We start from the raw sequence: 13,260 nt of genomic DNA, 5'->3' as shown, positions 1-13,260 counted from the left end.
GGTAGCAAGTGCGCTTGATGTGCTGCTTGAGTGTTGCCTGGGTTGGAGGAATGTTCTCTAGAGTTCTACACTTCTGTGTGAAGAGCTGTTTCCTGGCATCATTCACTTCCGTGCTCTCACTGGCTCTATCGTACATCAGCACCACAAATCGCTCTAGCAGTAACATTGAGCCTTCACTGACCTCACTTGGCATGCCTAGGAGTTCATTGAAAGCATCATTCACCTCTGGGCATCCCCAATTTAGTTGGAAATGACACCTATAATGTTTTTCTACACTATTTGGTTCCACAATTAAGCGCGTTTGAACATTAGACTCGGTGGACTGGCGGCCATTTTGGATTTGACCTCTCACGGTTCTCAGAGGTCAAATCTGACTTCCCTCCACATCTGAAAATAAACCTTATGGTATGCACTAACTATGTTAAAAATTTCATGCTTTTCTCATAAAATGCACAATTTTTGTGTTTATCTGCTGCACTAATGAAGATATTAACTTGTAAAATGGGTCATGATGTCCGGATGTCTATCCGTCAGGTCGTCCATCCATCCGTTAGCTTTTTGCTATTTTTGCTACTCCTGCCTTATCATCCGGCTGATTGTTCTGAAACTTGACACACGAATACAAGTTAGTATCCCACTAAATAACTCGGGCTTCGATTTTTCTATTTCGGATTATGGGGGGATTCCAGGGTTTCCCCAAATCAACAGAGGTCTGAACTACAACCCCAATAGATGACCATCAGCCCATTCGGGGGCTATTTTTTCCCTTATGTACAGATTTATATTGCCATGTAGCTAGTGATCATACCTATCCGCCCACACATGGTACACTGAATTCTGTGGTCAAACAAGTTGCCTTCTTTTTCTGGAAAGCAAATCCGGCAACATCATATCATTCAAAAAACCCGCAGCAAGTGTGTGTCCACTCTAAGAAAAGCCAAAAAACAACATCTGACCAACCTCAACGCTGAACTCTCAAACCCGTCTCCTTCTTCAAAGACCTGGTGGTGCCTAAAGACCTTCTCTGCTGCTCCAGCTCATCTCTCTTCGGCTCTGTTCACTCGATCATTCTCTCTCTGGATTGGTTTCCATCGACCTGGACGTTAGTCACAATCACTGCCATACACAAACAAGGCGCAAAAACTCATCTGCTGAACTGCAGGCCGATTAGCTTCCCTCTAATTATAAGCAAGGTCATTGAATCTATCATTGCAGTTGACAATGCAGTTCAAATCCTTCCTTTTCTCCAATGACTTTATCTCAGATCAATTCAGAATCAGACTTCTACCTTGGGCACGCTGCTCCTACTCTCCCAGCATTGGATGGAAGCCCTCAATCTACATGAGGTCAGGGCCATCTATCTGGATACATCTCGCACATTCAATAGTCTGGCACCCCACTTTGATCTCCAAGCTCTCTGCTTATGGCATCTATGTCCACCTTCTCTTATGGATCACTGACTTCCTCCACTTCCATAATCAATGTATAGCTCTTAATGGGATCAATGTATAATTCCTGCCAAGGCTGAAATGCCCAAAGGCAGTGTCTTGGGCCCAGTCTTGTTTACTTTACTTGGATTTACTTGTTCATCATCTTCATCAATAATGTCTCTCATTCCCTGGAAAATCCTGCCCATATCTTTGCTGATGATTCCACCCTCTGCTGCATCATCCCTCATTCTTCATACAGGCAGGTAGCTGTCTTCCATCTCTGCAGACATTAATAGAATGAGGAAATGGCCGAACACCTGAAATATATCTTTCAACCGCAACAAACCCCACACACTCACCCTCTCTCTCTGAAAGGACCATCTAGTAAACCCTCCCATTTACTTCCTCGACAAATCACTTGAAGAGTGTTAAGTCACTCAAACTCTTAGGCAACACTGTGGGGGATTTCATTGAATTCCCTATCCTGATGGTGGCAGCAGCGACACACTGTGACCTATTTTCATTGGTGTCTGACTGTCTGACTAGCGTATAAAATGTTGACCATATCCCATGTTTAGCCTTGGCAAAGCATTCTCTCAGAATGAGGCTTAGTCTGCCTTATCAACTTGGAGCGGTGTTATGAGTTATTCTGACCCTGGAGGAAAGTATATCAAGCCAAATACGGGTTGCAGCTCATTGAGATGTTGGTGCGGGCTGTGCATGATTGTAATGACTGTGATGTCATCCATACTAGCGTTACTGTCCTACACGCCACTTCAGCATCTTCCATGCATGTATTATTTTTATAATTAATAAATCTCTTGTACACTGTCCGAGTGTTTGAGACGAGGTACTTATAAAGCCCACGACAACACCATTAGCCATGATACCTCTTGGGCAGTCCATATTTCCAAGATGGCCTTCAAAGCCAGGTGCCAACTGGGCCTCCTTCATCGTGCAAGGTCTTTCTGAGGCCAATCAGAACTCTTGACCACCCACAAAACCTTTATCCGCAGCTTTATGGATCACTGCTCTCACATTTGGGCTGGTGCCCCTGCCTCACACCGTGTCTTGATGACGTAGAAAGCAAGGTCCTCAAAATCATTAGGATCTCCCGAGACGAAGCCGAGGATTTAGGTCTGTTACTTTTGCATCGCAGATAGGTTGGTGGCTGCTCTGTATCCTACCGCCACCTTTTTGGTCTTGCACCCTCTGCCCTCTCTTGCCTCTGTCCCTCTCAGGTTTCTGCAGGATGCACATGGTCTCTGCCAGCAACTCTCCTTGCTAAACTCTCAAACTGCAGGCTCACTGTTCACCTACATTCATTAGTTCCTCTTTTCTCTCACCTGTGGAACCAAATTTCCCAGTCTGCTTCTTCCCATTCTTCCCCCAGAATTTCAAAACAGCTCCAAATAAATTTATCACTACCTCAGGTCATCTCCCATCTATACTTGTGATCTCTTCTACCCCAAATGGCCCCATTCCCAAGCACTCACTCAAATAAATAAGTAAAGACTCAAAAGCATTCAGCAATATACTGACACCCTCCACTTGACTTGAAAAGTACCTTCATATCACTGGAGGACAGCTTCTCAAGCCGCAACGTGGCTCCCTGTGAGAAGTGCTTGCGGCCAAGCATGACACAGGTTAATTGTGGCTCGTCAGCGAAGGCGAAAATGACAAAGGTGTCTGTCAAGAGGCCTGGTCATCATAAACAGCACTCATTTAGTGAACATGTCACTCACCAAATGCAAATGTTCATATGGCAATGTAATAAAAATTCCTGAAAGCACATCATTAACCTTGTCTGTGCCTCCCACACTTCAGTTGGGGGGTTGACCAGGGGGGAGGTGATCACCTCCCACAAATGTTTAAAACATTTTAAAACATTTTAAAACATTAAAACATTTTTAAAACATTTAAAACATTTTAAAACATTAAAAAACACCCTCCCACCCCAAACACTGGGAGGATCACCTCCCACATTGGATCACCTCCCACCTCCCACATTTTAGTTGCTTGAAACACCTTATAATAATAACAAATGTTTTAAACATGAGAACGGCTATTTTAGATGCTGGAAACACCTTGCAAAAAAATAATAATAAATATATATAATTATATATATAACTCTTGGATATGAAAAATTCTGCATTTACCTGGTGTAAACAACATATAAAGAACTAGAGCAATGCGACTGTATCGCCAATATGCCTCCGCATAGTCCCACAATGGGTATATGCCATCGTTCACTAGACCCTAAAAATAAACAAGTTTGATTTAAATCCCTTCAACTGTTTTCAAGTACCACATTTTCACCACAGGACAGGTTTCACATCGATCAGTGAAGCGATTTCAGAGAGGGGATTTTTTTAAATATCGGCTTTCAAGCTAATATGGCTGCCACACCACGTGACATATGACCTTAAAAAATGTACACTCTGCATATGTATGGGCAGGAGATCACGTTTATAAAGTTTTGTGTTGATCGGATAAGGTTTGTTTTTCTATCCAAGATGGCTGCCAAACCACGTGACCTACGACATCATCATTTTCAAACTATATACAACAATGGCGTTAGATGATATTTGTAAAATTTCGCATTGATAGGGTAAGCGTTTTCAGAGATATAATTATTTAGTATTTTCCTTCAATCCAATATGGCTGCCACAACATGTGACCAATGATGTTTTCGTGATCATCTTTTAATCGCCATGTCTAGTCAATAACACAAGTAAATGCTCGAGTCAATCGAATCAGTGGTTTTGGGAGGAGTTGTTTTTTTAAGGTTTTAAGTTAAATCCAATATGGCTGCCAAACCATGTGACGTATGATGTCAGAAATTTAATATTTCAATACAAATGGGTCATAGATCATGTGCATGTAATTTCAGATTTTTAGGATAAGGAATTTGATTATAACATTTGGATTATAACAATACCACTTTTTATTTTCTTTTTTTTGTATACAACATCGAGGCTCGTGAAAGAGCTAACATTAATCACACAAAAAATCAAACAGACACATAAAACATATAATAAGAGGAGCGGTAGACAAGATGGGGAGAGATGGGGAAGCACACAAACACAACATTTGAGAGCAGGGACATCGGGAGATCTGTGGGAGGGAGAGGGCTTGGGGGGAGGAGGCGTGGGAGGGGGGGGGGGGGGTGAGAAGTATAAAACACAAGCACACTGCAAGGACTTCCAGGAAAGAGGTTGGTTTTTTCAAAAAAGTGGATCTGGGATGAATTAGCGGGGGTAGAAAAGATCAAGGTTTTGGATGGGGGAAGATAAAGAGATGGTGGTGAACAGCTGTTTTAAAGACCTGGAGGGAGGAGTGGGATTGAAGAGAGTGAGGGAGTTTGTTCCAGAGGCGGGAGAAAAGAGGAATGAAGGAGTGAAGGTGAGCAGAGAGTCTTGATTTTGGCAGACTTCACCTATGATGTCATCATTATCATGCTTTTGTTCCCCATTGGGAGTACTCGACAATGTGCCACTTTTCGAATTTTTTCATTCAGCGGTTTTCCGAGAAATAATTTTTTAATTCTTTGCGTTTAATACAAGATGGCTGACACACCACATGACCTATGACGTCACAATTAAGACAAAAACATTCTGCATGGTGTCACTCCTACCCTGAAAGTTATGTCTCAATCTGACGTGGTTGCTGAGAAAAACCAGGTTTAGCCCGTACGTATGGACGTCCAGACGTACGAACGGACAACCCGAAAACGTAATGCCTCCGGCCACCTTCGTGGGCGGAGGCATAAAAAGGCCCAGTTGCATAAACCATCCTTTTGGAAAGATTTAAGGATTTCGTTAAGTATTTCCTTAACTTTTCCCATAAGGACTTCCTTAAGTTGAGGGTCGTTGCTTATACAAATATTCCTTAGGATTCTCCTTAAATCCTTCCTAAAGTTAAAGGAGCCCCCTCCCCATCCTTAAACACAAACATATGAGTTTCCAAAAGTCACTCATCATGGAAATTGGTCACGAAAAGGACATTTTTCGCAGCATGATGCCAGAAGCTCATCAAATAATGGCCCAGTTGCAAATAATCCCTTATCCATAACCTATAAATTGCTGGATTTACTTTTTAGTTGGCCGGAAATGCTTTTTTGTCATCGGCTTTTCTCCACCAATTAGAAGCAAGCTTTCATAAGTTACCCGGGTATTATACATTGTAAGAAAGGTCATAATTCGTTGTTTGGGTTGACGTCAGTTTAAACACATTTGCATACACGTCTACTCGTCTGGACCACGAGCGTTGCTCAGCACGCTTTATGGTTTAAGGAAAGGTTTACCTTAAGGTAGATTTTTTTCCCCTTAGCGAAGGATTTCCTTCAGAGTTGTTGCATAAACAATCCTTAGGAAATCCTCAGCTAAGGATTACCTTTGGGTTTAGGGAATCTTTCGGAGCTATTTGCTCCCCAATCAGATTAGAGATAGGAAGAGGTGTCCGAAAGCAAGAACAAGCCATGAACACGTGATTTTAAATGACGCTTGTTATATGTTTCATGGGGAACACGTGCTTCCGGATAAAGGAGGATCAAACTAATTTGTACAAAATAATTACTTTACTCAATGGAGTACTGCTCTCCCGTCTGGGCAGGTGCTCCTGCCTCACACCTAGCTCTGCTTCACGATGTAGAAACCAAAGCTTTTAGAATCATTGGAATCTCCCGTGATGAAGCTGATTCTGAGGGCCTTTTACTCTCTCACCGCAGGCAGGTTGGCGGTCTTTCTGTCTTCTACCGAGACCTCTCTGGCCTAGCCCCCCTGCTCCATTTGTGCTCTGTTATATTATGATCTGTCTGAAAATCTGTTTTGATCAAGTTCCAACGGTGTGCTATCAACACACACAGATTGGCATAGCCAGCTGCAACAGTTTTTTCAAAAGTCGTGACAAGAATCGGCGGAACTAGAACAACAATCCGAGTGCGAACAATACGCTTTCCCCATCTGTCAGCTTGGAAGCCTTGTAATAATAATAAGACGACGTCGTCATACAGAGCACGATACTTGCAAAATCCACCCCCCTCCAACCTCCAAAAAAGGTTGCTATTGACCCAGCAAATTGTCCATTTCATCAAGATAAAAAATGACGATCTTGATCAAAGCTCGGGTCAATAAGATGAAAAGTGACAATTGTTCAGATGAAAATTGATGATTTTAGAAGTTTTACCTGGAGTTGACATTTGACCTATTGACCTCAAAAATAGTTTGTTTCCCAATTCAGTGAGGCACTATGCAAATGCTGTTACATTTTCAAGTAAATCGGATTAAAATTGATTTTGGAAGTTTGACCTTGAGTTGACCTTTGACATTTTAACCTCAACATAGTTGGTTTGCCTATTTAGTAAATCAATATACAAGTGATGTTCAATTTTCAGGGTCAATCGGATGATAAATAGCGATTTTAGACATTTGACCTCCAGATGACCTTTGATCTTTGACCTCAAAATCAATAGGCTTCTCAATTGTGACGACCTCTACAACTTTGTGAAGTTTCATGACAATCGGTTTTGAATTGTGACCTGTAGGAGAGTGACAAACAGACAAACGGAGAGACAGAATAACAAACGAAACCGACCAATATACTTGAAAAATCTTCGATTTTGCAAGTAATAACAAGAAAGAGCAATCAGAGATTGCAGACCCTTGCCAGGATATGTTTCCAGTGGTTTTTAAGGCTTTTGTGTTGAAAACAAATATGGTGGCCGAACCACACGTCATCTTTTTTTTTTCTCCACCAATTTATCCCTAGATGACGCTCAAGAAATTTCATCTTGATTGGATGAAGTTTTGTACTTGTCGAATTATGACGTCATAATGGAGGCACCTATGACATCATTAACATATTTTATTCCCCATGGAGAGTTCTTTACAATGAGCTATGTCTCAATTTTTTATATTTCTATGTCTTTTTCTATGTCTTTCAATTCTTTCAATGTCTTTCAATTCTTTCTAATTTTCTATTCTGTCTTTCTGTCTTTCAATTTCAATTTCTATGTCTCAAGCACTTTCCGAGATATAGAGGTGCAACCTTTTTTCGGTTTTTCCAAGATGGCACCTGTACCGTACCATAATTATAATTTTGAAATTCTACAGGAGGAGTTGAAATTCTCTGGTGAAAATTTCCTGTCAATCGGACCAACGGTTGCAGAGAAAATCATATTTATTCTGTGCGGACAAACAAACAGACAAACAAACGGACTCAAATGCAATACCCTCTCCTCTGGCGAGGATAATAATAATAATAATAATAATAATAATAATAATAATAATAATAATACTAATAATTAAAATAAAAATAATAATAATTGCACCCATACCTCTTCCGTGGGTCGTTTGGGTCACCTGTGACTAGGTTGTGAAACTTGAATAGCTGAGAGTTTTCCCCTGGACAGGTCACTAACCTATTGCCGGTTGCTGCTGATGCATCCCTCAGCCAGAGCAGGGATTTGGAAGTTGATCAGGGTACCAGCACAGAGTGTTCTAGTCTTTCCCACCTGGGTAGGGCTACCTAAGAATTAATACAACAGATGACTTTGAAAATCTTTGTGAGCCTACACTCCTACATTTTTCCCATTCGTCTGCTTTCGTATTCAGCACAAGTCTATAGGGCAGCATCATTGGCTGAGGGCGCAGTTGTGCCGCTGATGCAGTGCCCTTTTTAAGTTGGAGCAGGATTTTGTAATTTGTTCAAGGTGCTGGCGAAAGATTGCCTACTCTTTGCGAAGAACACCATGGGATCTTTAACATTCACCAACGAATGCTGGCAGACGGGATGCCCAGTTTAACGTCCATCCAAGGGACGTCACACACTGATGAATCACCTTGCTTAAGAAACACCAGGATGACAGTTTATAGCTGGGTCGATATTCCAACCCAGGCAGACATTGTACACCAATTCAAAGCCATGGAACTAAACAAGTGCACCAAGACATTTATTGGGATTTCTCTCTTGGATTTCATAAAATAAATTCCGAAGGAAAAAAAAGAAGAGAGCAGTGAAGAGAAATCACCTACCATCACAGATCGATACATTTGGAGAAAGGCGAGAGGTTAAAGCTCTGTCAAACTCAATATATTCTAGATCAAGTCCTGCCAGTCCCAGAGTGACAAGCAGGCCGCAGTCGAAGAGTAACTGCAGAATAAAGTTAAAGACAAAAAACAACAACAGAAATTGTGAATATTTAAATAATCTGTAAGCATGAGCTGGTATTTTCACTTAATATCAACCCGAAGGTTTCATGGAGGAGTGAAATCCTCTTTAAACATGAAAAATCAAATATTCACTGCAATCGCTTTTGTGGATGATTGGAATGTTTTTTTTTTTGTTTTTTTTACAAATTAAAATTAAAATGCCTATTCCATCCCGCTATTGCCACAACAAGGGAGAGAATATAATAAACCTACAATTTCTGGGTGTGCAGATCATTCATACAGTGTAATGGGAAAGTGAGTGGATTTGTGTCTTTTACGTATTATTATTAGGTTTACTCTCCATGAAATGGAGAGTAACCTATTATTACTGCTAGAGTTTTTCTTATTAGGTTTACTCTCCATGAAATGGAGAGTAACCTATTATTACTGCTAGAGTTTTTCTTATTATTATTATTATTATTATTCTTCCACCCTATTTTGCACCTCCGAAAACTTCATAATTAAGTTTCTCAGCAACCGCTGGTCGGATTGACAGGAAATTTTCATCAAATGATCGGCTAGGCTCGTAGAATTTTTGAATGCTAATGATGACGTCATAGGTCACGTGGTATGGGCGCCATCTTGTAAAACACCTTCAACTTTGCCCCTCTGTATCTCCGAAACGGCTCAATGGAAAAATTTAAGGAATGGCTCATTCCAAAGAACTCTGCAATGGGAACAAAAAACATGTGTATTGAGTATATCAAAAATGCTAACGTTAAGAGGTTAGAATTCGTCAAACACAGTTTTTCTCCCCCGAAAAAGAGATTTTTCCCCCAGATGCTTAGTTAAAAAAAACTCAGAATGCGAAAATTTTCGAAGTCATACGTCACATGGTTCGGCCGCCATCTTGTTTTCCGTGAAAAAACACAAAAAACCCTTTTTCTCCGCAACGGCTGAACGGATCGAGCCCAAACTTGGCATGCGTATTCGGATACCCATGACAAACAAAAAAGTCAGCGAGCACGACGTCATCCGACACGTGGTTTCAGAGTTATGACGTTTTAAAATCTCAAACTAGAAATGGAATCACCTCCATAATTTGTGGAGGTATCGAGTGGAAACTTTACACAAGTGTTCCTCATGGGGGGATGTTTAATCGTTACTTGAGACGTTTTTTTAAGTCACATGGTTTGGCCGCAATAAATAATGGAAGTTAAATTTTAAAAAGCTTGTAACTCTTGAACCGCTGCATGGATCGACTTGAATTTTTAATACAATGTAGCGCTCATCGGGTGGAACAAGTGTGCAAAATTTCAAGATGATTGGATGTACGGTCGCGAAGCTAAAGTCTTTATTGTTGAAAGAAGAACAAACACACCATTTTGTCCTCCCAGGCCACATCTCCCAGTGCTTTTGCCATTTTCAGTTTTAATTTCCTTTAAAAAACATTTTCTCTGCAATAATAGGGCCGATTGAGATAAATTTTTCACCATAGGAGGGACTCGGTCTGTAGAATATTTTAATGGTAATTATGACGTCGCAGGTCACGTGGTTCGGCCGCCATCTTGTTTTTCGTGAAAACACGAAAACCCCTTTTTCTCTGCAACGGCTGAACAGATCGAGGCCAGACTTTGCAAGCAGAATCGCATGCCCATGACGAACAAAAAAGTCAGCGAGGGCGACGTCATCCGACACATGGTTGCAGAGTTATGACGGTTTAAAGCATGAACCTTTAAAACGTAGCTCCTCCCTCATTTTTGATCCAATCGAGGAGAAACTTCACAGGTCTGTTCAGCATGTCAGTCTACTAAAATGTCATTTTAGAATTTGCGATAGGTCACGTGGTTTAGCAGATATCGTTAATTAAACGATTTTTTTTAAAATAAATGGATATCTCTTGAATCGCTTTATTGATCGACGTGAAACTTCATACTCTAGTAGAAGTCATGAAGAGTAACAAGTGTGCAAAATTTCAAGATGATTGGATGTACGGTCGCGAAGCTATAAGTCTTTATTGTTGAAAGAAGAAGAAACACACCAATTTGTCCCTGCCAGAACGTGCTCACGATAACGCGATCTCCCGCGGTCATTTCAACAACAAATGAAATTCCAATTGCAGAATTATCAATAGGTAAGGCATATTAACAAACGAATGAAACAGATTTGCTCCAATTCTGACTATTTTTAACTCGATCGTATTTCACTCAAAGTTATGAGCGCCTGAAGAAGAAGAAGAAGCGTTTAGCTTCTCAGATAAAATAAATAATTCTGTCTGCAATTTCAGGTTAATTTTCTTTTTAAAACGGCTTTTTCTGCAATCAGTGCATGGATTGACATGTGTGGATGTGTGTGTGGGTGTGGGGGGGGGGGGGGGGGTTGGTGTGTGTGTGTGTGTGTGTGTGTGTGTGTGTGTGTGTGTATGTATGTGGGGGGAGGGGGGTTGGTGTGTGTGTGTGTGTGTGTGTTTAGAGGGGTGTGCGTATGGGGGGAGGGGTGTGGTGGGGGTAGGGGGGATGTGTGCGTGTGTTTGTGTGTGTTAGGAGTGGGGGGATTTGTGTGTGCATGTGTGTGTGTGTTGGGGTGGGTGGGGGGGGGGGGTGTAGAGATGTGTGCGTGTGTTTGTGTGTGTGTGTGTGTGTCTATGTGGGGGAGGGGTGGTGTGGAAGGGGATGTGCGTTTGTGTGGATATGTGTGTGTGTGTGTGTGTGTGTGTGTGTGTGTGTGTTGGGGGTGGGGTGTGTTTGTGTATGTGGAGGGGGGGGGGGGTTGGTGTGTGTGTGTGTGTGTGTGTGTGGAGGGGTGTGTGTGTGGGGGGAGGGGTGTGGGTGTGTGTGTGTGTGTGTGTGGATATGTGTGTTTGTGTGTGGGTGTGGATGTGTGTGTGTGTGTGTGTGTGTGTGTGTGTGTGTGTGTGTGTGTGTGTGTGTGTGTGTGTTGGGGGTGGGGTGTGTTTGTGTATGTGGAGGGGGGGGGGGTTGGTGTGTGTGTGTGTGTGTGTTTGGGGGGAGGGGTGTGGGTGGGGGTAGGGGGGATGTGTGTGTGTGTGTGTGTGTGTGTGTGTGTGTGTGTGTGTGTGTGTGTGTGTGTGTGTGTTGGGGGTGGGGGGATGTATGTGTGTGTTTGTGTGTGTGTTAGGGGTGGGGGGATATATGTGTGTGTGTGTGTGTGTAGGTGGGGGGGGGGGGTTGGTGTGTGTGTGTGTGTTTAGAGGGGTGTGCGTATGGGGGGAGGGGTGTGGTGGGGGTAGGGGGGATGTGTGCGTGTGTTTGTGTGTGTTAGGAGTGGGGGGATTTGTGTGTGCGTGTGTGTGTGTGTTGGGGTGGGGGGGGGGTGTAGAGATGTGTGCGTGTGTTTGTGTGTGTGTGTGTGTGTGTGTGTGTATGTGGGGGAGGGGGTGGGGTGGAAGGGGATGTGCGTTTGTGTGGATATGTGTGGGTGTGTGGAGGGAGGGGTGTGGGAGTGTTTGTGTGTGGGTGTGTGTGTGGATATGTGTGTTTGTGTGTGGGTGTGGATATGTGTGTTTGTGTGTGGGTGTGGATGTGTGTGTGTGTGTGTGTGTGTGTGTGTGTGTGTGTGTGTGTGTGTGTGTGTGTGTGTGTGTGTTGGGGGTGGGGTGTGTTTGTGTATGTGGAGGGGGGGGTTGGTGTGTGTGTGTGTGTGTGTGTGTGGAGGGGTGTGCGTGTGGGGGGAGGGGTGTGGGTGTGTGTGTGGGAGGGGGTAGGGGGGATGTGTGTGTGTGTGTGTGTGTGTGTGTGCGCATGTCGGGGTTGTATCCAAGGGGGTTGTGTCAAAGCATGTCCAATGAAAGTGGGGTTGTATCACAAGTGGGGTTGTATCAAAAGTGGGGTTGTATCAACAGTGGGGTTGCATCAAAAGTGGGTGCGAGTAAACCGGTCATCACTGCCAGCAGTTTTAAAGTGGCAGTTCTAGTTATTATTATTATTATTATTCTTCCACCCTATTTTGCACCTCCGAAAACTTCATAATTAAGTTTCTCAGCAACCGCTGGTCGGATTGACAGGAAATTTTCATCAAATGATCGGCTAGGCTCGTAGAATTTTTTAATGCTAATGATGACGTCATAGGTCACGTGGTATGGGCGCCATCTTGTAAAACACCTTCAACTTTGCCCCTCTGTATCTCCGAAACGGCTCAATGGAAAAATTTGAGGAATGGCTCATTCTAAAGAACTCTGCAACGGGAACAAAAAACATGTGTATTGAGTATATCAAAAATGCTAACGTTAAGAGGTTAGAATTCGTCAAACACAGTTTTTCTCCCCCGAAAAAGAGATTTTTCCCCCAGATGCTTAGTTAAAAAAAACTCAGAATGCGAAAATTTTCGAAGTCATACGTCACATGGTTCGGCCGCCATCTTGTTTTCCGTGAAAAAACACAAAAAACCCTTTTTCTCCGCAACGGCTGAACGGATCGAGCCCAAACTTGGCATGCGTATTCGGATACCCATGACAAACAAAAAAGTCAGCGAGCACGACGTCATCCGACACGTGGTTTCAGAGTTATGACGTTTTCAAATCTCAAACTAGAAATGGAATCACCTCCATAATTTGTGGAGGTATCGAGTGGAAACTTTACACAAATGTTCCTCATGGGGGGATGTTTAATCGTTACTTGAGACGTTTTTTTAAGTCACATGGTTTGGCCGCAATAAATAAT

The 13,260-nt window shown here is 42.6% G+C and overlaps 1 protein-coding gene across 3 annotated transcripts in view; it reads right to left on the bottom strand.

The window, feature by feature from the left end:
- The window catches only part of WDPCP (WD repeat containing planar cell polarity effector), a 185,146-nt gene that overhangs the window by 134,820 nt on the left and 37,066 nt on the right, over positions 1-13,260 (bottom strand). For all 3 annotated transcript variants that reach the window (XM_078784235.1, XM_068129394.2, XM_078784236.1), the window contains exons 7-8: positions 8,465-8,582; positions 2,998-3,131 (exon numbers count right to left, since the gene is read on the bottom strand). In XM_078784235.1, the coding sequence (XP_078640361.1) occupies positions 2,998-3,131; positions 8,465-8,582 (252 nt within the window). The remainder of the gene's footprint in view (positions 1-2,997; positions 3,132-8,464; positions 8,583-13,260) is intronic.

The sequence above is a fragment of the Myxine glutinosa genome, chromosome 9 (assembly GCF_964187855.1).
Source record: "Myxine glutinosa chromosome 9, kmMyxGlut1.1, whole genome shotgun sequence".
Classification (NCBI taxonomy): domain Eukaryota; kingdom Metazoa; phylum Chordata; class Myxini; order Myxiniformes; family Myxinidae; genus Myxine; species Myxine glutinosa.
The sequence above is the reverse complement of the archived record's forward strand: the minus strand, read 5'-3'. Positions and strand labels throughout refer to the sequence as shown.